The 25891-nt window shown below is 41.9% G+C and overlaps 1 protein-coding gene across 1 annotated transcript; it reads left to right on the top strand.

Moving 5' to 3' along the window:
- The first annotated feature begins 209 nt into the window (after window positions 1-209).
- LOC109906950 (small conductance calcium-activated potassium channel protein 2-like) lies at window positions 210-24038 on the top strand. The gene is made up of 9 exons (XM_020504766.2): window positions 210-1507; window positions 2014-2109; window positions 2412-2693; window positions 10478-10599; window positions 15302-15443; window positions 22694-22804; window positions 23044-23171; window positions 23424-23493; window positions 23629-24038. The coding sequence occupies exons 1-9, from the start codon at window positions 653-655 to the stop codon at window positions 23851-23853; spliced, it is 2031 nt and encodes a 676-aa protein (XP_020360355.2). The 5' UTR covers window positions 210-652; the 3' UTR covers window positions 23854-24038.
- The last annotated feature ends 1853 nt before the right edge of the window (window positions 24039-25891 follow it).

Here is a 25891-nt window from a genome sequence, read left to right as displayed (position 1 = left end):
TAATTTGGCAAGAATATTTATGACTGTAAGATTACCAGGTGCTGCAATAACTTAAATGAGGGTTTTATACAATAATTCTACAATGTTTCTAGATCAATGTTTCTGACAGAATGTCATTGTTTTTTTCCAACAGGTTTCCATTGTCTTATCATATTATCTTGGATGGAAAACCCATAGGAAAATTTCTATATAATGTCAACCATTATCACAGAGGAACATTCCCACTGTGCACAGACATCAGTTCAACGTCTATGTCATTGTATTTAGGTTAAAAGCTGGGTGAAAAAAAATACTAAATGCCTTTAGGACTTTTTGCAAATCCAATCAGTTTTCCACATTGATTCAATGTCATCACATAGTTTTTGGGGGTTGAAATTACACCGAAACAACATTGATTCAACCAGTTTTTGCCCAGTGGGTTTGTGTTCATGTTTACTGTGAACTGTGAATAGTATGAATGTCTTCTGTGAACTCTCAGCATTCCACAGGCATATCAACGTCCCCTTTTTTACAATAGAGTTTGTGTTTTTGTATGCTTCCCACTCATACATTTTCATTGTTTTCACTCCATAAACTGGCTGCACTCTCTCACAGTTGTCTCTTTCCAAACCCCATAAAATTGTTCAAACATAATAACTGTAACAATCTCTAGATGGAGCCCTCTCCCTCTATTAACTTGACAATGCAGCATGGAGATGAGGAGGAGGAGCAACATCCCCTCCTTCCTTCAAAAGTGGTCCCTCCCCCTCCTGCTTTTGGCATCCAGTGCGGAAGAAACTACTCATGTCAAAAAGGGGGAGATCACTCAGTGTGGCTCGATGGAACCCAGTCATCACCCACCCTCTCATATTACAACGGCTGCCAAAATGTGTCACCCTCACCCCGCTCCTCGCCCCGAAGGGGAGACAATGAGGAAAAGGTTAGGGGGAAGGAGGTCCACAAGGAAAAGAGAGGCAAGAAGCCAGCAGGGAATGAACAGAATGCAGGGCACAAGGATCGGATTTGGGGGAGTAAAACCAAAAAGGCAAGCCCACAGAGGCACCAGCAGGACATGACATCCACTCAGTCACCCTACAAAGGACTGCGCATGTCTCAAATGGACTTAAGGGAGACAGAAAGTGGGCCACCCAGTGAAGGAGGTCGAAGGCTAGAGGTCCCATCAATGAAGATGCAGGACCGCCAGAGTCTACCTGAGATCATCATTACAACCAAAGATGACTACCAGCCACTTTCCCCCAACCAAACACCCAGTTCTGACAAGAATCACCCGATGTCTGAGGCCAAGGGCGCCTATGGTGGAGGTGAGGAGACCAGTGGTGCGCATCACAAGGATGGTGTCCATAACTGCCCTCACAAGAAGACCCAGAGCATCGGTCGTAGGCTGGTCCGCCGAAGGGCGCTGTTTGAGAGGAGGCAGAGGCTAAATGACTGTGCACTCGCTGTGGGGATGTTTGGAGTGGTGGTCATGATCACCGAGATAGAGCTCTCCTGGAGCGTCTACAGTAAGGTCAGCACTGGGGACTAGACCTGGGTTCAAATGCTTGACATATTTTCAAATATATACTTTGAGTGTTTGCCTGAGTCTGCCTGGAGTGCCAAATTTGCAGTTTTGGGACATTTTTATAGCTTTATTAAGCCATGCAAGTTCAACCAGGCACAGATCAAGTATTTGAAATGGTTTTTCAATTATTTGAAACCCAGATCTGCTGGGGACACCTGGGTGATTAGTTCAAACTTACAGAACATTATTTGAAGGCCTTCAGTATTTGTTGCTGACTTTAAGGTTACTGTGGCCAGGAATCAATCAGAGGCACATTGTGGAGCGCTGTGGACAATTAAAGGAAATGTTCCTGTGTTTGCGGAGATCGTATAAATCAGAAATTACCTTTAAATGTCAAGCGCGCTATAATGTGCCTTGAATTTAATCCCAACTTGTTAAAATAAGGCATATTTGCCACAATGAAGCTTACTGTACATTAAGATAAGTGTGTCCACGACATGTTTCCCCTACAGAGCTCTATATACTCTATGGCTATGAAGTCTGTTATCAGCCTGTCCTCTCTCATCCTGCTGGGTCTGGTCATTGCCTACCACATCTGTGAGGTGCAGGTAATTTCACCTCTCTGACTACTTACTACACTGCCCATACTCTCACTATCTTAAACTAGCTTATGTGATCCCTCAGCTTAGATACTTTGAAGTCATTCTACTCTGCAATATTTGTTGTTATATACCATACTATAGTAGAGGTTCTATTGCTAATGGGGAAAGTAGATGGTGACAGAGGGCAACCTTGTCTGGTACTACTCATTACATAATTTATTACACTTTGACTACACTCTCAATTAACTGTACTTCCTCTATGCTCTAACTCTGACATGGCTGTGTACCCATACTCCCATCACTGTTAGCTCTACATCCATGACAACGGATCAGAGGACTGGCAAATTGCCATGACAACGGAGCGGGTGAGCCTGATCGCCCTTGAGCTGTTTGTTGCGGCAGTGCACCCGTTCCCAGTGGGTCTCCCATTGTCATGGCAAGCCATGTCCCCCACGCTGTCAGAGACGGAGCTGGAGATCGTGCTGGCTCTACCCATGTTCCTGCGACTCTACCTCCTGGGTCGTGCCTTGATGCTGCACAGCCGACTCTACACAGACACCGCCTCGCGCAGCATTGGCGCCCTCAACAAGGTCAGAGGTCAACATTTGTCACCATGCAAGTTATGCAACCTCTCCCTCAAATGTTAGTTACTTACTTTTTTATTTATTTATTTTATTTCACCTTTACCTATATCTATCCTACCGTGCCTTTCTAAGGTCTTCGAAAGCCAAGTCAACAAACAGATTACCGACCATTTCGAATCTCACCATACCTTCTCTGCTATGCAATCTGGTTTCAGAGCTGGTCATGGGTGCACCTCAGCCACGCTCAAGGTCCTAAACGATATCTTAACCGCCATCGATAAGAAACATTACTGTGCAGCCGTATTCATTGATCTGGCCAAGGCTTTCGACTCTGTCAATCACCATATCCTCATCGGCAGACTCGACAGCCTTGGTTTCTCAAATGATTGCCTCGCCTGGTTCACCAACTACTTCTCTGATAGAGTTCAGTGTGTCAAGTCGGAGGGTCTGCTGTCCGGACCTCTGGCAGTCTCTATGGGGGTGCCACAGGGTTCAATTCTTGGACCGACTCTCTTCTCTGTATACATCAATGAGGTCGCTCTTGCTGCTGGTGAGTCCCTGATCCACCTCTACGCAGACGACACCATTCTGTATACTTCCGGCCCTTCTTTGGACACTGTGTTAACAACCCTCCAGGCAAGCTTCAATGCCATACAACTCTCCTTCCGTGGCCTCCAATTGCTCTTAAATACAAGTAAAACTAAATGCATGCTCTTCAACCGATCGCTACCTGCACCTACCCGCCTGTCCAACATCACTACTCTGGACGGCTCTGACTTAGAATACGTGGACAACTACAAATACTTAGGTGTCTGGTTAGACTGTAAACTCTCCTTCCAGACCCATATCAAACATCTCCAATCCAAAGTTAAATCTAGAATTGGCTTCCTATTTCGCAACAAAGCATCCTTCACTCATGCTGCCAAACATACCCTTGTAAAACTGACCATCCTACCAATCCTCGACTTTGGCGATGTCATTTACAAAATAGCCTCCAATACCCTACTCAACAAATTGGATGCAGTCTATCACAGTGCAATCCGTTTTATCACCAAAGCCCCATATACTACCCACCATTGCGACCTGTACGCTCTCGTTGGCTGGCCCTCGCTTCATACTCGTCGCCAAACCCACTGGCTCCATGTCATCTACAAGACCCTGCTAGGTAAAGTCCCCCCTTATCTCAGCTCGCTGGTCACCATAGCATCTCCCACCTGTAGCACACGCTCCAGCAGGTATATCTCTCTAGTCACCCCCAAGACCAATTCTTTCTTTGGCCGCCTCTCCTTCCAGTTCTCTGCTGCCAATGACTGGAACGAACTACAAAAATCTCTGAAACTGGAAACACTTATCTCCCTCACTAGTTTTAAGCACCAACTGTCAGAGCAGCTCACAGATTACTGCACCTGTACATAGCCCACCTAAAATTTAGCCCAAACATCTACCTCTTTCCCAACTGTATTTAATTTTTATTTATTTATTTATTTTGCTCCTTTGCACCCCATTATTTTTTTATTTCTACTTTGCACATTCTTCCATTGCAAAACTACCATTCCAGTATTTTACTTGCTATATTGTAATTACTTTGCCATCATGGCCTTTTTTTGCCTTTACCTCCCTTCTCACCTCATTTGCTCACATTGTATATAGACTTGTTTATACTGCATTATTGACTGTATGTTTGTTTTTACTCCATGTGTAACTCTGTGTCGTTTTATCTGTCGAACTGCTTTGCTTTATCTTGGCCAGGTCGCAATTGTAAATGAGAACTTGTTCTCAACTTGCCTACCTGGTTAAATAAAGGTAAAATAAAATAAAATAAAATAAATTTAACCAGGTAGGCTAGTTGAGAACAAGTTCTCATTTGCAACTGCGACCTGAACAAGATAAAGCGTAGCAATTCGACACATACAACAACACAGAGTTACACATGGAATAAACAAAACATACAGTCAATAATACAGTAGAACAAAAGAAAACAAAAAGTGTATATACAGTGAGTGCAAATGAGGTAAGTTAAGGAAATAAATAGGCCATGGTGGCGAAGTAATTACAATATAGCAATTAAACACTGGAATGGTAGATCGGCAGAAGATGAATGTGCAGGTAGAGATACTGGGGTGCAAAGGAGCAAAATAAATAAATAAATACCCGTATGGGGATGAGGTAGGTAGATGGGCTGTTTACAGACAGGTACAGGTGCAGTGATCTGTAAACTGCTCTGACAGCTGGTGCATAAAGCTAATGAGGGAGATGTGAGTCTCCAGCTTCAGAGATTTTTGCAATTCATTCCAGTCATGGGCAGCAGAGAACTGGAAGGAAAGACGACCAAACGAGGAATTGGCTTTGGGGGTGACCAGTGAGATATACCTGCTGGAGCGAATGCTATGAGTGGGTGCTGCTATGGTGACCAGTGAGCTGAGATAAGGCGGGGCTTTACCTAGCAGAGACTTGTAGATAACCTGTAGCCAGTGGGTTTGGCGACAAGTATGAAGCGAGGGCCAACCAACGAGAGCGTACTGGTCGTAATGGTGGGTAGTGTATGGGGCTTTGGTAACAAAACGGATGGCACTGTGATAGACTGCATCCAGTTTGTTGAGTAGAGTGTTGGAGGCTATTTTATAGATGACATCACCGAAGTCGAGAATCGGTAGGACGAGGGTATGTTTGGCAGCATGAGTGAACGATGCTTTGTTGCGATATAGGAAGCCGATTCTAGATTTAATTTTGGATTGGAGATGCTTAATGTGAGTCTGGAAGGAGAGTTTACAGTCTAACCAGACACCCAGGTATTTGTAGTTGTCCACGTATTCTAAATCAGAGCCGTCCAGAGTAGTGATGCTGGACGGGCGAGCTGTTGCGGGCAGCGATCGATTGAAAAGCATGCATTTAGTTTTAATTGCGTTTAAGAGCAGTTGGAGGCCAAGGAAGGAGAGTTGTATGGCATTGAAGCTCGTCTGGAGGTTAATTAACAGTGTCCAAGGAGGGGCCAGAAGTATACAGAATGGTGTCGTCTGCGTAGAGGTGGATCAGAGAATCACCAGCAGCAAGAGCAACATCATTGATGTATACAGAGGCACACCCATAGAGACTGTCAGAGGTCCAGACAACAGGCCCTCCGATTTGACACACTGAACTCTATCAGAGAAGTAGTTGGTAAACCAGGCGAGGCAATCATTTGAGAAACCAAGGCTGTCGAGTATGTCAATAAGAATGTTGTGATTGACAGAGTCGAAAGCCTTGGCCAGGTCGATGAATACGGCTGCACAGTAATGTCTCTTATCGATGGCGGTTATGATGTCATTTAGAACCTTGAGCGTGGCTGAGGTGCACCCATGACCAGCTCTGAAACCAGATTGCATAGCGGAGAAGTTTGTTCACTTGGCTTTCGAAGAACTTAAAAAGACACGGTAGGATAGATATAGGTCTGTAGCAGTTTGGGTCTAGAGTGTCACCCCCTTTGAAGAGGGGGATGACCGCGGCAGCTTTCCAATCTTTGGGAATCTCAGACGATACGAAAGAGAGGTTGAACAGGCTAGTAATAGGGGTTGCAACCATTTTGGCAGATCATTTTAGAAAGAGAGGGTCCAGATTGTCTAGCCCGGCTGATTTGTAGGGGTCCAGATTTTGCAGCTCTTTCAGAACATCAGCTATCTGGATTTGGGTAAAGGAGAAATGGTGGGGGCTTGAATGGACCTCTACATTCTCAGGTTGTACAATAGCCAGAATGGTTTTGACTTGAAGTTCAGTAGTTAGTTGAAACGATGCTAAAGCAGCCCATTGAATTCCACAACACTTCCAGCAGATACTCACACCAACGCTAGGTGTTGCATTTTCATGGAATCCAATGTGCGGCTTTAGCATTCGCTAGCCGAGCATGCTGACGAAAAAATAGTAGTCCTTTCTTGAGTTGGGCTCTGGGATGTAACAACCGTTGAGCATCTGAGCTTATGGTTGACTGTGGAGGAAAGGGGTTGAGTGTGTAAGTAAATGTGTGTGTGTGTGTGTGTGTATGTGTGTGTGTGTGTGTGTGTGTGTGTGTGTGTGTGTGTGTGTGTGTGTGTGTGTGTGTGTGTGTGTGTGTGTGTGTGTGTGTGTGTGTGTGTGTGTGTGTGTGTGTGTGTGTGCGCGCGCACGCGCGCGTGCGTGTATCCCACATCTGTTGCAAGGGGATAAGGATGTTTGGGGAAATATAGGAGGACTAGAAAAAGGAGAATGCAGGAGAACGGGAAAACCGCTGATTGACTTGGAAACATACAAGATGAACTGACACAGAGAGACAGGAAACACAGGGATAATACACTTGCACAGAGAGACAGGAAACACAGGGATAACTACACTGGGAAAAACAAGCGTCACCTGGAAGGGGTGGAGACAATAACAAGGACAGGTGAAACTGATCAGGGTGTGAAAACACTACTGTTCAAAAGTTTGGCGTTACTTAGAAATGCCCTTGTTTTTTAAAGAAAACCAATTTTTTTGTTTATTAAAATAACATCAAATCAATCAGAAATACAGTGGACATTGTTAATGTTGTAAGTGACTATTGTAGCTGGAAACGGCAGATTTTTTATGGAATATCTACATAGGCCCATTATCAGCAACCATAACTCCTGTGTTTCAATTGTACGTTGTGTTAGCTAATCCAAGTTTATCATTTTAAAAGGCTAATTGATCATTAGAAAACCCTTTTGCAATTATGTTAGCACAGCTGAAAACTGTTGTTCTGATTATTAAAGAAGCAATAAAACTGGCCTTCATTAGACTAGTTGAGTACCTGAAGCATCAGCATTTGTGGGTTTGATTACAGGCTCAAAATGGCCAGAAACAAATAGCTTTCTTCTGAAACTCGTCAGTCTATTCTTGTTCTGAGGAATGAAGGCTATTCCATGCAAGAAATTGCCAAAAAAACGAAGATCTCGTACAACGCTGTGTACTACTCCCTTCACAGAACAGCGCAAACTGGCCCTAACCAGAATAGAAAGAGTGGGAGGCCCCGGTGCACAACTGAGCAAGAGGACAAGTACATTAGAGTGTCTAGTTTGAGAAACAGATGCTCACAAGTCCTCAACTGGCAGCTTCATTAAATAGTACCCACAAAACACCAGTCTCAACGTCAACAGTAAAAGAGGCGACTTCGGGATGCTGGCCATCTTGGCAGAGTTGCAAAGAAAAAGCCACATCTCACTGGCCAATAAAAATAAAAGATTAAGATGGGCAAAAGAACACAGACACTGGACAGAGGAACACTGCCTAGAAGGCCAGCATGCCGGAGTCGCCTCTTCACTGTTGATTTTGAGACTGGTGTTTTGCGGGTACTATTTAATGAAGCTGCCAGTTGAGGACTTGTGAGGAATTTGTACGTAGAGCTCCGAGACAGGATTGTGTTGAGGCACAGATCTGGGGAGGGTACCAAAACATTTCTGCAGCATTGAAGGTCTTAAATGGAAGAAGTTTGGACCAACCAAGACTCTTTCTAGAGCTGGCCGCTCGGTTAAACTGAGCAATCGGGGAAGAAGGGCCAGGGAGGTGACCAAGAACCCGATGGTAACTCATACAGAGCTCCAGAGTTCCTCTGTGTAAATGGGAGAACCTTCCAGAAGGACAACCATCTTTGCAGCACTCCACCAATCATGCATTCATGGTAGAGTGGCCAGACAGAAGCCACTCCTCAGTAAAAGGCAAATGACTGCCAGCTTGGAGTTTGCCTAAATGACTCTCACACCATGAGAAACAAGAATCTCCGGTCTGATGAAACCAAGATGGAACACTTTGGCCTGAATACCAAGCGGCACGTCTCTGGAGGAAACCTGGTACAATCCCTACGGTGAAGCATGGTGGTGGCAGCATCATGCAGTGGGGATGTTTTTCAGCGGTGAACACTAGTCAGGATCGAGGGAAAGATGAATAAAGCAAAGTACAGAGAGATCTTTGATGAAAACCTGCTCCAGAGCACTCAGAACCTCAGACTGGGGTGGAGGTTCACCTTCCAACAGGACAATGACCCTAAGCACACAGCCAAGACAAGACAACGCAGAACTGGCTTGGGGACAAGTCTCTGAATGTCCTTGAGTGGCCAAGCCACTGTATGCTGGAAACATTTAGTTTATATTAACTAAAGCAAAACCAATCTTTGTTAAACATAAATACCAAACTTGTTTTTGCATGGATTCTGCGACGTGGTTAGCGTTTAACAGCTAGGATCGCTATTTCTTGTTCCATAATCCCGCTTAACCGACGGGTTAAAATCTGCTTGAAAGAGACACTAACCTAGCTAAGCTGCTAACATTAGCCATCAAGCTAACGAAATTAGTCCCAGATGACACTCTTGGCATTCTCTCAACCAGCTTCATGAAGTATTCAACTGGAATGCATTTCAATTAACAGGTGTACCTTGTTAAAAGTTAAGTTATGGAATTTCTTTCCTTAATGCATTTGAGCCAATCAGTTGTGTTGTGACAAGGTAGGGGGTTATACAGAATAGCCCTATTTGGTAAAAGACAAAGTCCACATTAACAGCTCAAATAAGCAACGAGAAACATCAGTCCATCATTACTTTAAGGCATGAAGGTCAGTCAATGTGTATAATTTCAAGGACTTTGAAAGTTTCTTCTCAAGTGCAGTTGCAAAAACCATCAAGCGCTATGATTAAACTGACTCTCATGAGGACCGCCACAAAAAAGGAAGACCCAGAGTTACCTCTGCTGGAGAGGATAAGTTCATTAGAGTTAACTGCGCCTCAGATTGCAGTCCAAACAAATGCTTCACAGAGTTCAAGTAACAGACACATCTCAACATCAACTGTTCAGAGGAGACTGTGAATCAGGCCTTCATGGTCGAATTGCTGCATAGATACTACTACTAAAATGACACCAATAAGAAGAAGACACTTGCTGGAAATCTGTCCTTTGGTCTAATGAGCCCAGATTTGAGATTTTTGGTTCCAACTGCCATGTCTTTGTGAGACGCAGAGTAGGGGAACGGATGATCTCCACATATGTGGTTCCCACCATGAAACATGGAGGAGGAGGTGTGAAGGTGTCGGGCTGCTTTGCTAGTGACACTGTCTGTGATTAATTTCGAATTCAAGGCACACTTAACCAGCATGGCTACCTAATCATTCTGCTGCTATACGCCATCTGGTTTGTGCTTAGTGGGACTATCATTTGTTTTTCAACAGGACAATGACCTGTGTAAGGGCTTTGACCAAGAACGAGAGTGATGGAGTGCTGCATCACATGACCTGGCCTCCACAATCACCCAACCTCAACCCAGTTGAGATGGTTTGGGGTGAGTTGGATCGCAGAGTGAAGGAAAAGTGCTCAGCATATGTGGGAACTCCTTCAAGACTGTTTGAAAAGCATTCCAGTTGAAGCTGGTTGAGAGAATGCCAAGAGTGTGCGAAGATGTCAAAAATATATCATATATTTTGATTTGTTTAACACTTGGTTACTACATGATTCCATATGTGCTATTTTATAGTTTTGATGTCATCACTGTTATTCTACAATGTAGAAAATAGTAAAAATAAAGAAAAACCCTTGCATAAGTTGTATTTTTAAGTGAGTATTTTTTTATGGAAGGGTGGATCAGCTTTAATATTGCAACAAAAAAAATTACTTCTATCAATGTAATTGTCTGCATCATTTCCAATCCCCCATATACATATATTTTTTTTTTATAAATATATTATTTTAAATATATTTTGGGGGGTATTTTTTTTATTCTTCTTTTCCCCTAACCCTACCACTGTGGATATTAATATTATTATTATTTGGACTTGTATCCAGATCCACTTCAACAGCCGTTTTGTGGTCAAAACCCTGATGACCATCTACCCTGGCACTGTGTTGATGATCTTCAGCGTCTCTCTGTGGCTAGTTGCTGCCTGGGGCCTACATGTCTGTGAGAGGTGAGTGACTAAGAAGGGAAAGGGAGTAGAGAGAGGAAGGAGGGAAATAGGTATCAGACTTTTGCCAGGATTCATTAAAAGCAGTGTTATTTTCGTCAACTAAAATAGTACTCTACAATATTCGTCAAATACCTATTTTTCAGTGGCAATTGATGACTGAATAAATAGACCTAGAAAAAAGAAAAAACAAAACAAAAATTATTTTTAATTTCAGTTGACTAAAATGAGACAAGACAAAATTATCTCTGTGACCAAAATCTGACTACTAAATGGACTGGGCAAGAGATTTTGGAGAGATTGAGAGCTTTTCGGTGATAAGCTCAAATAACAGGACAGATGCGCAGTGCAGTTCTGTTCAGCAGTGGGATGGACTCAACCGGCAAACACAGGCTACTTCAGTGGTGAGCTGCAGGAAGGCAATCACTGTGGACAGACAGGCAGCCAGGCTCTGCTCTGGCTCGGCCTCCGATTATAGCCTGCCTACACATTGCGCAGGCAACTCTCTTGCTTCACCACCAGCCTTCTAATTAGCAAGCCTTGGCCTGGTTAAGAAACACAAGCTGCTTTACGAAATCAAAAGCAATAGCTGCATTGAGTTTAATTGTAAAATAACAGTCAAGCTATGTTTTCCTTTCTCTTTAGTAGACTATGGAAAAGTAGTCTGTCTCTCTCTCTACCCTCCCACATTTCCCACTGCATTTCATACACAAATTCTGTTGACAAGTCTCCCTCTTTTACTCAAAAAAAAAAACAGTTTGATTCTACTACTGAAAAGACATGACTCATAATACTGGCGCTACGTTTTTTTCTTTCTTTTGTGCATTAGCACAATAGAAAGACATACTCTATGTCGGCTCTATTCATGGAATTTCTGTTTTTTCAACTGAACCTGGCTCTGGGAACATTATCAGTAGCGTATATGCAAACATTTTGGTGGAACAGAAAGAAAGGAAAAGGGATAGCAAACTATTTATTGACTAAATGTATCTTACCACTACACTATTTCTGAATTGGTAAATAACTTTATTTTGAGTTAAAGCTGCGATGTGTAACCTTTTGGGCGACCCGACCAAATGCACATAGAAATGTTGAGTTATAGATCTATCATTCTCATTGAAATCAAGTCTAAGAAGCGGAAGATATGCTCTATGTGCGCTATTTCTATGCTTCCCGTTCTTCAGTGTTGTTTTTGTATACCAGCGTGAAACAGCTGAAAATACAATATTTTTGGTTATGGGAAATATTAGTGATGCACCGATATGACATATTTGGCCGATACCAATATCCAATATTTTCCTGGCAAAAAAAACCTATACCGATAACCGATATTTAAAATTGTTGCGGCCTTTTAAGCATTCTAGTACATTTAAATAGTTAACACACACAGACATGGATGCAGCGTTCTAAGGCACTGCATCTCAGTGCTAGATGCGTCACTACAGTCCCTGGTTCGAATCCAGGCTCTATCACAACCTGCAGTGAGAGTCCCATAGGGCGGCGCACAATTGGCCCAGCATCGTCCGGGTTTGGCAGGGGTAGGCCGTCATTGTAAATAATAATTTGTTCTTATCCTGACTTGCCTAGTTAAGTAAAGGTTACACACACACACCACTGACCCCCAAAACATTTTGTTGGCATTTACGTATGTCCCCATTACCAGTAAAACATAATCAAAACCTATTTCTTTCACTTACTTGCTGTGCTGTTTCGTTGTTCATTTCTACAGTCGTTTCATTCTCAACCAGGATTTCTATGGCAGGCCATTTTGGTCTTTCCGTGTCAAAAACGATACTACACATTGATTACACTATCACTCGTATTTCATATGTCACAACAATTCATCGACACGTATGCTATGATGCTGATAAAGTTGTCTTGCCACCTTCAGTGCTGGTCATAAAAAAAAATAACTAGCTCATGGATGCAAACAATGTTCTTCCCCAAAAACACAGCAAAACGACAATCTGTTTCAGTAGCTATAGTTAGCTAGCTAACTGTATAGCTAGGTGTCATCATCTAAAATAACCCTCATTTATAAGCCAGTTCTTATTTGATTAATGATGGTCGGACCCATCTATGTGAAGCTAGCCACAATATGGAATAGCCACAATAGTGGACATTGAGGTTAGCCTTCAAAATAAAAGTATGGCATAATTCTACTATTTGTATTCATTTGCATCACTGTCGATGTCATACTTTTATTTTGAAGGCAAACCGCAAATTCCACTATTGTGCGTAATTCTTATTGTGGCTAGCTTCACAACACATACCCCGGTCCAGTCAAGCCTCACTAGCCAGATAAAGCTAGCAGGCTGCTTTTAACGTTAGCTTTGGGCAACAGGGTTAAGTAGCTGGCTAGTTATTTATTTTCATGAAATTAAGTTCAATTTCAATAGGCGAACAACAAGTGGCAACCTAGCTAATACTTACCTACAAGAATTCCTAAATCATTGCTAAGAATGAAAATGACTGCAATTTCTACTGGTCATTGTTTTCAGGCTGGTTGTATTGGTGCTAGCTAGGTACCAAGCTAAAGCTAGCTACCCCAGAAGTTGCAGTCAAACAAATGATGCTTTATTACCAACGCGGTATTGTAAACACATTGTTCGTTGCTGGTGTTTCCTTGTTTGCAGACTTTTTTGTACAGCTTTGACAGTGCTACTGTATGTTTTTTGACACGCAAAGACCCAAACGGCATTCCATAGTATGTATGTCGTGAAGCTAATAGCAGTGACGCTATTACTGTGCAACTCTACTAGGGCAACATCTGAAAAATAGCGCACTTGGTAGTGTGTACCGGTGCTCGACCAGTCGGCAAAAGCCAACATCACCCAGGTGAGAGAACGGTTGATTGTCAAAGGGCAATGTATTCCATTTTCTTGGCTTTCTTACTCTTTCAAATGACTGCTCGACTTGTTGACTGCTCGATCCACACAGCAGACATTGTGGGCCAGGTTAGGGATGCTGTGTTGCAAGTGTAGTGCATGTTATATAGGTATGCACGGCAGCTTTGACATCGGTTTTTAACATCACGTTAAACTAGATCGGGCCAATACCGATGTTGACATTTTTAGCTAATATCGTCCAATTTCGATATGTTCACCGATATATTGTGCATCCCTACAAAATATATTTCACAGTGGTTTAGATGGTACAATGATTTTCCACATAACGACGGCTTGTTTTGTCACATAAACTAAAATTAGGCAAACTATTAGAATTTTTGCAACCAGGAAATGGCGGAGCGATTTCTGTATATTGCACCTTTAATGTCGACTCAGACTTTAGCACTTGGACCAGGACTCGTTCACTGGGAGTCAGACTTTAGCCATAGGGACTCGTGACTCGACCATTGGTGACTCGGACTTGGGGACTTGGGACCTGAGGTTCAGTGATTCGACTACATCACTGGGCGAAACAGTCATTAGCTCCCGTTCAAAGTCATTAGCACCCATTCTACTTTTGGACATCCATGTGGAACATTGATAACAATGGCAATGACGCGACCGAGTGATGGAGGTGAAACATACTACTTTGCGGCACCTTCTAGTGATTCTCTCTCTTTCTCTCTCTGCTTGTGTGTGTCTGTTTGTTTTGTATGTAATGTGCTGTGCTGTAGGCTGAATTAGGAATTTACATGGCCAGATAATTCTTATATAGGTGAATATAATATTATTCTTATGTTTTTTCATATTTCTGCTGTTAGGGAGAAAAGTAGTATGTTTGTGCACATGGAATTCATTGATTTATGTTTACTATAGGTTAATGACTAAAATTAAAGGGCATTTAGTTGAAAAATTGCCCACTGTTTTTGTCATTCTTAATTTTTTTTATTATTATTTTTACCCCCTTTTTCGTGGTATCCAATTGTTAGTAGTTACTAACTTGCTACAACTCCCATACGGGCTCGGGAGACGAAGGTCGAGAGTCCTCCGCAACACAACCCAACCAAGCCTCACCGTATGTACACCTAGCGACCTGGTCAGTGTGCACTGCGCCCGGCCCGCCACAGAAGTCGCTAGTGCGCGATGAGACAAGGATATCCCTACCGGCCAAACCCTCCCTAACCCGGATGATGCTAGGCCAATTGTGCGTCACCCCATTGACCTCCCGGTCGTGGCCAGCTGCGACAGAGCCTGGGCTCGAACCAAGGTGGCCTTAGACCACTGCGCCACCCGGGAGGTTCCCTGTTTTTGTCATTTTGACAATAACTAGACTTAATCATTATTCAAATGACAAAAATTTGACCTAATGATATTTTAGTCAAAATTAGACTAAATCGAAAAAAAGGGTGCCAAAATTAACACTGATTCAAAGGTGCAGTGCACACTACACTACAGACAATGCACCTTTTAAAAGGTCATTTATACTTCAGCCGACATCCGCAACGTTTACTGTGAATGCAATCTCTGCAAACATCTGGGAAATTACCTTTAAAAGATGCATTGTCAGTAGTACAGTGCGCCATGCTGCAACGCACCTTTCAATGAATCCCGGCCTTGGTGACTATAATGACTTGGACCAATCTGTGCTGTGGCTGACATCAGATGGGCCCATCATAAGTTATACAGTCATATAACAAATACAATCAAATATCATACTCCTAGACTGAAACTAGTTTATTTGTTAAATGTTAATGTTAATATGATGAGTGGACAAGACAGGGGAAAAGCTGAACCATCATCCCTCCCCTGTCCTATAGACACCACAACTATAAGGACCTGAGCAGTAACTACATGGAGGCCCTGTGGATGGTCTCGGTCACCTTCTTGTCCATTGGTTACGGGGATGTTGTTCCCCACACCTACTGTGGCCGCAGCATCTGTCTACTCACTGGCATCATGGTAAGCAGTTTCTGCAAAATAGGAAAAGCTCTCGCACAGCAGAGTCAACTTGTTGTAGGTGCGTGGGAATAATTCAATGACATCTTTAAAGAAAATTGAAGAAAAGGGGATGGGCAGGTACAGTGCCTTCAGAAAGTATTCATACCCATTGACTTATTCCACATTTGTTGTGTTACAGACTGAATTCAAAATGTATTAAATATTTTTTTTAATCTCACCCATCTCCACACAATACCCCATAATGAAAAAGTGAAAAGGGTTTTTAGAAATGTTTAGGGCCTACATAAAGCTATCCCAACAGCAGAGCTTTTCTTCAACACCATGCAGTGAATCCTTACCACCGCTACACCTTGCTATCAGCGGAGCCTTGTCTGGCAGCGAAACAGTTCAATCAGCCTCATTTTCCTCATTTAAAAAAAAATCATAGCTGATATGCCTGACTTGCTTAAACAAATGTGGTTACTACTGACTCCTTGTGGATTTGTTTAAGTTGATAAGGAAAATACAATCATGAGGATCCACTTTTATATACAATATACCGAAGCACAGACAGCGCATTGTGCAAACAAAACAACCCTTGCAATGGAATTGCATGGGTCTATTACTGAACTTTTTGTTGAAAACAAGTATTTGAATGGGAAACATGGTTACAGACCCAACAACATTATATACTATCTCCTTGTCAAGAAAAGCACGAGCTAATTATAATACACAAAGTAAGCAAAACAATTAAATAATTCCAACATTGCCTAAAATGATGTAGGCAATAGGCCTATAACAATTGAGAGGTACAAACTATGGCATAAGGGAACGACGAGCAGATAAGAGGTAATCCGTAATTTAGACTAAGACATTAATAAGCGAACTAACATGGGCGTAGTCAATATAACTATTTGTTCAGCAGTTATGAAATGTACAGCGACCGAATTCAGAACATGGGCCGTTCTTACAGTATTCTCCCTGTACACCAAGTCAGAACCGTATGATAAATAAAGGGGGCATGTACCGTAATTTCTGCACTATTAAGCGCACCTGAATATAAGCCACACCCACATAATTTTTTTTTTAAATGTATTTTGTACATAAATAAGCCGCACATGTCTGTAAGCCGCAGGTGCCTACCGGTACATTGAAACAAATTAACTTTACACAGCCTTTAAACAAAACACAGCTTGTAAAAAAAAAGGCTTTTAAACTAAACACGGCTTGTTACAAAAATTTATGGGCCTTTAAACGAAACACGGCTTGTTACAAAAATTAATAGGCCTTTAAACGAAACACAGCTTGTAACAAAAATAAATAGGCTTTAACGAAACATGGCTTGTAACAAAAATAAATAAAATAGCAGTAAACAGTAGCCTACCAAGAAAGTCATTGGTCACTATCTTCCTCCTCCTGTGCACTGAAACCACTGAAGTCATCTCCTTCGGTGTCGGAGTTGAATAGCCTCAGAATTGCTTCATCCGATGTTGGATCGTTGTCATTGTTGCTCTCGTCACTTTCATCTGGAGGCAAATTCCCCGCTGAGCTCATGCTGCCCTCTTCAACACGCAGCAGTCCAGCCTTTCGAAACCCGTTGATGATAGTGGATTTTTTGACAATGCTCCACGCTGTCAGGACCCACTGGCAGACTTCACCATAAGTTGCTCTTCGCATGCGGCGAAGGATTTCTCTCCACTTGTCATCCAAGCCTCCCACTGAACACAGAGCGCCACCTTAAATGCACAATTTACACTGATGTCGAGTGGCTGCAAATACTTTGTTGTTCCCCCAGGAATCACAGCTGGAATTGAGTTTGTCATCTTGATGGCTTCTTTCACATAATCTGTTATGTGGGCACTCATGCTGTCCAACACGAGAAATGCCATGTTCTTGTGAAAGAATCCTCCCGGTCGCTTGCCGTAACACTCCGTATTCATGCATTAGGCCTTCCGTCATCTATCCTTTCTTGTTGACTTTCACAAATTTATTTTGGCATCGTCATGCGTTTAAAAAACAACATCGGTGGAAGCTTTTCTCCCGATGCCGTGCAGCTCAGAACACAGGTGAAGTGCGTTTTTTCATGCCCTGTTGTTTTCAGCGTGACGGATGATTCGCCTTTCCCGTTGACAGTCCGAGTGAGAGGCAGGTCAAACGTCAGAGGAACCTCATCCATATTTATGATGTTGTGAGGGCTGATGGAATGCTCCGCTATCTTTTCATCAGTGAATTTGCGGAAGTTTGAAACTTTTTCCTCGTAGTCGGGAGGGAGCTGCTGACACAGACTCGTCCGTACCCTGATGGACAGGCCTTTTTGTCTCATAAATCTTAGACACCACGATGGTCCACCTCTAAAATCCTCAAACTTCATTGCGGTGGCGATTGTTTTGGATTTCAGTCGGATCTGCACAGTTGAAACACCTCGGCCATCTGCTCTCTGTGTGTTGACCCAGTTTTCAAGCTCATTTTCTAGTTCGGGCCATCTGCTTTTCTTCCCTCTGAAAGCTTTTGTGGTATTTTTGCACTGAGTCCGTTCCTCACGCTGCTGTTTCCAACGTCTTATCATCGAATCATTAAGGCCAAGCTCCCGTGCAGCAGCTCTATTTCCTTTTCCAACAGCCAGATCGATCGCCTTCAACTTGAAAGCTGCATCATATGCATTTCTCTGTGTCTTTGCCATGAGGGTGACAAAATGACTACTGTAATCAGAATGATGGAAAGTTTGAGCGCGCTCGATTTACATCACATTATGTGACGGTGCTCAGTTTTTTGGCGGCATGAATCTTGTGAAAGCGGGAAAAATCCAGAAATTAGCCGCGTCATTGTATAAGCCGCGAGGTTCAAAGCGTGGGAAAAAAGTTGCGGCTTATAGTCCGGAAATTACGGTAAGCAGAAAAAGAAAGCTCTTACAATATTCGATGATGACATTTCTCTAAAACAGGCTATAGGCTACATGTGCACCACGAAGTCAGTTCTGAGGGGGAAAGGGACCAAATTATTAGGGTGAGGCACATGGACTACTAACAGCTTACTACACAACACACACTTAGTATTACTTTCTTAGCTACAGTATACATACAGGATTTGCATTGAGGAATGGGCCAAAATACCAGCAACAGTGTGTGAAAACCTTGTGAAAGACTTACAGAAAACATTTGACCTCTGTCATTGCCAACAAAGGGTATATCACAAAGTATTGAAATAAACTTTTGTTATTGACCAAATACTTATTTTCCACCATAATTTGCAAATAAATTCATAAAAAATCCTACAATGTGATTTTGTCTGTCATAGTTGAAGTGTACCTATGATGAAAATTACAGGCCTCTCTCATCTTTTTAAGTGGGAGAACTTGCACAATTGGTGGTTGACTAAATACTTTTTTGCCCCACTGTATCTCTCTGGCATATTACATTGTTTATGCAGCAGCATACAAGACATTTTTGGACCATTGTTGTGGTGTGCTCACTTGAACAGGAAGGTGGCACAGTGGTCCTTCTTGTGGGCAAATTTTGTCATCAAAATCTGTCATTCTCTGGATTTATGGTGCTTTCAAGACAACTGGGAACTCTGCAAAAAAACAAGGTTGAATCATGACGTCAGTGATCTTACTAGAAAGAGGCCCAAGTTCCAAAATTGGAATTCCGAGTTGGATGACCGTTGAAAATGTATTTTCCCAGTCAGAGATCGTTTTTTCCCGAGTCCCAGTTACCTTAAACCCACTAAGTCTGAGATTTCCTAGTTCCCAGTTGTTTTGATCGCGGCAGAAGTCATGCTGGATTGACAGCATGGCCAATGGATTCAACCTTTTCTGGCCCATGGTGTTTTGTGTGAATGTTTATCCTTTTAAGCTTGGAAAAGAGACACTTTCAGACATATGTTTTAAATCCTTAAACCCAGACTTGGACCACACACCCTCTCCACTGAATAACAGGCAGAGGAAGCAAAATAATGATTGTTGTGTAATGTTTATGTCCAATGGCAGTTGAGCATCGATACGTTTTATAATTTCTCTTCATATGACAAGGATTTAAAAAGATTTGCCAGGAGATTGTCGACGTGATTCATGATGATTGACATGATCAGTCCAAAGCTATGGTAGACATAACGTGATTTTGCATAATTTTATCTGTGGCCAACAACCTTTAGAGTTCTTGGATGGACACTTCTATGGCAGCACCCAAGGGGGCTTGAACTGCCAAGCTCTCCCTGTAGATTCTGCAGTGACGTAGTGTCACCAAACACTGAACCAATCACAGTGCAACTAAAGAAGATTACCAACGCCTATGGTCTGTATTTTCCGCTGGCTGCCCCTCCACCACAGAAAGCCCTGAGCTAGGCTGAAAAACCTGCATTTTGGAACTGCCTTACTCAAGAAAGCAAGTAAGAAACCATGTTTGTATGCAACTTTATTCACTCAATAAATTTGTTTTTACATTGTTTGCAAACTGACATGTGACACAAATTAATGCCAATATAACATGCAAAACAGGCAACAAACCTATAGCTGAACAGGTGTACCCTGAATGACAGGTCTCACCTGGCCAAGTTGGTTGTTGATCATTGCTAGATGCCATTTTCAAGTCTTTTTAGTCAAACCTGTAATTAGGCCACTCAGAAACATTCAATGTCGTACTGGTACTGGCAACTCCAGTGTATATTTGACCATGTGTTTTAGGTTATTGTCCTGCTGAAAGGTGCATTTGTCTCCCAGTGTCTGTTGGAAAGCAGACTGAACCAGGTTTTCCTCTAGGATTTTGCCTTTACTTAGGTCTATTCCGTTTCTTTTTATCCTAAAAAAAACTCCATAGTCCTTGCCGAAGACAACCATACCCATAACATGATACAGCCACCACCATGCTTGAAACATAACACTTTGGATTCAGGACATAAAGTTCATTTCTTTGCCACATATTTTGCTGTTTTACTTTAGTGCCTTATTGCAAACAGGATGCATGTTTTGGAATATTTTTTATTCTGTACAGGCTTCCTTCTTTTAATGCTGTCATTTAGGTTAGTGTTGTGGAGAAAGTACAATGTTGTTGCTCCATCCTCTAACTGTTTTAAAGTCACCATTGGCCTCATGGTGAAATCCCTAAGCGGTTTCCTTCCTCTCCGGCAATTGAGTTAGGAAGTATTTTTGTAGTGACTGGGTGTATTGATACACCATCAAAAGTTTATTTAATAATTTCCCCATGCTCAAAGGGATATTTAATGTCTGCTTTTGTCTTTTTTACCCATCTACTAATAGGTGCCCTTCTTTGCGAAGCACTGGAAAACCTCCCTTGTCTTTGTGGTTGAATCTGTGTTTGAAATTCACTGCTTGACTCAGTGAGAGATGAAGTAGTCATGAGGTAGTCATTAAAACACTATGAGTACATTTTTACTCCTGAACTTATTTACGTTTGCCATAACAAAGTTGACTCAAGACATTAAAAGCTTTTCATTTTGTATATCTTTTTAAACATTTCTAAAAACAGAATTCCACTTTGACATTATGGGGTATTATGTGTAGGTTAGTGATACAAAATGTCAATTTATTTCATTTAAAATTCAGGCTGTAACAACAAAATGTGAAAAAAAATCAAGGGGTGTGAATACTTTCTGAAAGCACTGTAATTGTGGTCATTAGCACAGTCTTCTTTTCCAATGCAGCCGTTTTTATCTCAATATCAAATCATTTCTGTGTAACAATTAAGTACCTTACTGTGATTGTTTTCAATTAAAATGGTCAAAAATAGCTTTTTAGGGGAGGGGGAAACTGATAACTAGCTGTCATTGGCAGAGCGTTTTGGAACTCTTTTTGTATTGGTCTATTAACTAATTCACCAGGCCGGCCAAAAGTCCATCCCACCAAAGCAGGCTGAAATTTCAGGCGGTCTTTTCAAACAGCTCTGTCATCAGTCTTTTTTATTTAATAACTCATTTTGACAGTAACCCTCCAAAAGGTTATTCATAAACCTTTTTAATTTCCATATGTACTAGGAGGAAGCTAATTGTTTGTTTCTTGGGCTTCAGGAATGTGACTGAAAAAGTTCCTCAGGCCAGAAAAAGTATAAAAGGGGAACAAATTCCTTGGTCAAGGATACGACAGCGCCAATGCAATTAGATGAGCTTACTCTGATTCAAAAGCGCATAACAGACCGAGAGCCTAATTCTTCTTAGGTCGTTCTTTAAGAGTTCTAGTTTAGAAGCGACAGTTACAGGGATGGTATAACAGCCTGATTGCCGTAACAACATTAGGGAAACTGGGCAGAAAGCAAGTGCTGATTCAAATACAGCAGTTCTGCAAAATCTTTCATTTAGCCTCTCATTCTCCTTAATTGCCAGCCTCAACACGTTACGGAAAGAGAATAACTGTATAGGAAGCTCTGGGGACAGATCATCTGGATACTGGACACCCAATAAATTGGTAGATACAAACAGATTATCATCTTGAGTGTTTTTTGAGGGCTTGAACAAAATAAGTGTTTTGCGATTTTGTTTATACTGGTGAACCGGCATTGAGTTGTGTGATTGCAATATCAACAGTCCCTTATCTCTGATATATCTCGGCATGCCTCATTCAAGACTGAGTTTAAATTGTGTGCAGGGCAATTTTTTCCTCATTGTTAGGCTATTTGATGTGTAATTCTTATAAAAAGTTTATAAATAGAAACTAAATACAGTATATAGGTATAGCTATTACACTACAGAATTAAACACTCCCTAGTAAACTAGTGTTTTGAAGGTGGACTGACTATTATTTGGCATTAAGACTGGTTTTACGCACAATAACTTTATCCAAGCTCGGAGAAAGCGCAAGGACGGCTTATGTCATGCAGGTTCAGGTAGCCTATACAGGACAGTAGGTGTATATTTTTTTTAAAGGAAAAAAATGAATTGGTAGCTGATTAGTATACTGTTGCATTGAAAATATATTGAATTTACAACTTGAATTACTGAATAAGTAATTCAATTATTGCCACCAGCCAGCAGTCTAACATTGTGAAATTATGACCAAATAGGCCGACCAATAAACATTTATCGATAAGCTAAAGCAATGCTAAACATGCCCTGGCACCACAGAAAGCCTATCATCGATTCAATAGGCATGCAGCCGCATAGACCTTGCAGAGGTCCAGAGAAAATGTGTTACTCCTGTGAGGGCAGTATCATAATTTCACAGTATTATTCCAACCTCCTAATATGGAAATATATTTGACTGCACTGGGCCTTTAACCTTTGTTTATTTCTCTTTCACACACGTGCGCACAAACACACATACACAGGGGGCTGGTTGCACAGTGCTGGTGGTTGCTGTGGTTGCCAGGAAACTGGAGCTGACTAGGGCAGAGAAACATGTCCACAACTTCATGATGGACTCCCACTTTACAAAAGGGGTAAAACTCACCTGATTTAACATGTGAATGTATTCAATTGTGGTCTTTGGAACCTTGACTTAACATGTGATGTGAGATACAGTCAATGGTGGCCTGTAGTTGTATGAATCATGGCAGCCTGTTCCCTATATAACAGTGCACCGATCTAAAGTAATACACTACGTAGGGAATATGGAGCCATTTGGGACGCATCCATAGAAAACTGAGTGTTGGACGAGGAAACAATTGTTCTCTTCCAGATAAAAATTGCTGCAGCAAATGTACTGAGAGAGACTTGGATGATCTACAAACACACCAAGCTTGCCAGGAAGAGAGACCACTGCAGAGTACGCATGCACCAGAGGAAGCTGCTACTCGCCATCCACCAGTAAGGCACCAATCAGAACACACTTCCCCAAGTAACCCACCAATCAGCTTAGATATTCCCCTGAGATATCAATACGGTCACACATTACATCACATGCCCAGGTGTTACAACTCTAGAACTTGTGAAACCCCAACTGTAATATAGAACAACTGTAATATAGAAATTGTCATTCTCTGGTCATCATGAATTATATTTTCAATTTGTTGTACCTGTCCTGTGATTATTTCTGAATGTTAAATATCTTCTCCCCAGGCTGCGTGATGTGAAGATGGAGAGGAGGAAGTTGGCTGACCAGGCCAACACGCTTGTGGATCTCTGCAAGGTGGGACGGGCAGTCACCCCCTAGGTTCACCCGCTACTGTTGCAACCAATATTCTAGAGAAAGTAGCAATCAGCTTTCTAAATGTTCTCATTGTCCCCTCGTTCTTGGACCACTCTGCACCTCTTTCCCATGTAGATGCAGAATCTGATGTATGACATGCTGTCCGAGGTGAGTGGATTACGAGGGGACCTGGAAACACACACAAACAGTCTACAGCAGAATGTGGAGGAGCTGAGAGAAGGCTTCAGGACCCTGATACCCCTCCTCTCCAGCACCCTCTCCACACAGAACTCTTCCATCCGCCACCTGCTAAGGGAGAGGGAAGAGCAGGCAGACACGGAGAATGGGAGGGCAGGATAGGTAAGATAGCAAGAAAATGGCAGGTATGAGTTGTGCATCATCACGGGAAGAGGTAGAGTGATGAGGAACAGTTGGGATCAGGATAATTATGGGATTTAGGTCAGGCTAGAATGAAATTAGATTAATTTTAGGCAGGAAATAAGGCTACATCAGGGATGCAAACTGGTGAGGGCCCAAAATGGTAACACTTTTTTTTGCACTGAAACATGTAATTAAAAAAATTAAAACTGCAGTTTTTTATTTATTTTACCTTTATTTAACCAGGCAAGTCTGTTAAGAACACATTCTTATTTTCAATGACGGCCTGGGAACAGTGGGTTAACTGCCTGTTCAGGGGCAGAACGACAGATTTGTACCTTGTCAGCTCGGGGGTTTGAACTTACAACCTTCCGGTTACTAGTCCAACGCTCTAACCTACCCTGCCGCCCCAAAGTTAAATAAATAAAATAATAAATAATAAAATAATAAATAAATAAAATGCAGCTAACTAATTAAACAAAGAATATGATCTAAATGATCAGTCTATGTGTGTAAAATAGTGGTTAATATGAACCTAACAACTAAACAAATGTTATTTGTTGCCTAGACTTTACTGCAAATTACACTTGAGAAAAACAACACACTAATATTGCAGTTAGCCATGAAAGCCTTTATAACAGAACGCTTGTGACCACAAACACACATCTAAATATTTCACTTGGGGGAAAAAAACATATTTATGTAGAAATAGAATGAAACAAACAGGCACAAGGCTACATGTGTGCAAAAATAACGTTCACTGAGTAAAACATGTAATAATCCCCCCTCACACACACCTTACTATCAAATCCAAAACATCAAAATAAATATATTTGGGCATTGTACATGTTCTGCCTGTGGACATTTCTTCTACAATGTCCCAGTTGAGCACGATACCCTTTGTTGGCATAACTGATCTCTTTCAGGCAGAGTACACCTGGCATAACCCTTTTTATCCACTGTATTGAAGTGAGAAAGAGGGTAAGTGTGTGGTGTTTCTTTCACCTTTATAGTGGCTTCCAGCTTAAGCCAGGCCCAGCTCCAGCTACACTTGTTTAACAAGCAACGTCTCATTTTCAACTAATTCTCTTATTCTGAAAATGAATCACATACTGTAAAGAGAAAACATTAGTTCACAGATCACTTTAGTAGTTAGCTAGTTAACGTGTCACACAGATTGTCGGGGTCCAGTAAGCAACTAACACGTTATAACTTGAGGAACGGCAAGCAGTCGTATAATGTTACCAGTTAATATTATAGCGAATTGGTTTGGTTACTAACGTTCTCATCTGATGTAACGTTAGCTATTTTCACACCATGAAGCTAGCAAGATACTTAACAATGTTAACAATATTTGTTCCACCACACTTTCTCCCTCACCTCAAACTTTCCAAATACCAGTTGTTTTCGGTTACAGCTCATGAAGTATGCTTCATCACCGTCTCACCTACCTCTTAGCTATCGTTCAGCGGACGGGCTGTTGTAAGTTAACTGGTAAACTGCCTTTCCACTCTCCCGCGGTCTTTCCAGAGCGCGCTGATGTTGTAACTAGCCAATCTCTTCAGTCGCGTGCTGCATGTGAACGCTTGGCAGAGCCTTGGATACACCGTATTGCTCCAAACGCGCATCACTAGTTCGCTTACAACCAGTAGTCATCCAAAGCTCCCCCACCCGCCCAAACTTTTCATCGGATCTACACGAACCACGTAGGTCACCTATTTTTGATTCAAAACGGCGAATTTCGCCAAAAGGTGACTCGTTTGCATCCCTGGGCTACATACCATTTTATGGGTGTAACATGGAACATGTTGGTGGAACATTTTTATGCAAATTCATAAGAGTAACTAAATAAAGCATTAAATGGATGGAATTAAACTGTAGAATGCAGATTTCACCCATTTTGGAAATCTTTCAACAAAAAAACTACTCTTGATTGCAACATTATCCGAATAACAATTCAAGTGTATATTGTTTTGTTAGCCAGCATGTGCACGGAGTGTCTACTAATAGGTTGTAAATA

The sequence above is a fragment of the Oncorhynchus kisutch genome, linkage group LG17 (genome assembly GCF_002021735.2).
Source record: "Oncorhynchus kisutch isolate 150728-3 linkage group LG17, Okis_V2, whole genome shotgun sequence".
NCBI lineage: Eukaryota > Metazoa > Chordata > Actinopteri > Salmoniformes > Salmonidae > Oncorhynchus > Oncorhynchus kisutch.
The sequence above is the reverse complement of the archived record's forward strand: the minus strand, read 5'-3'. Positions and strand labels throughout refer to the sequence as shown.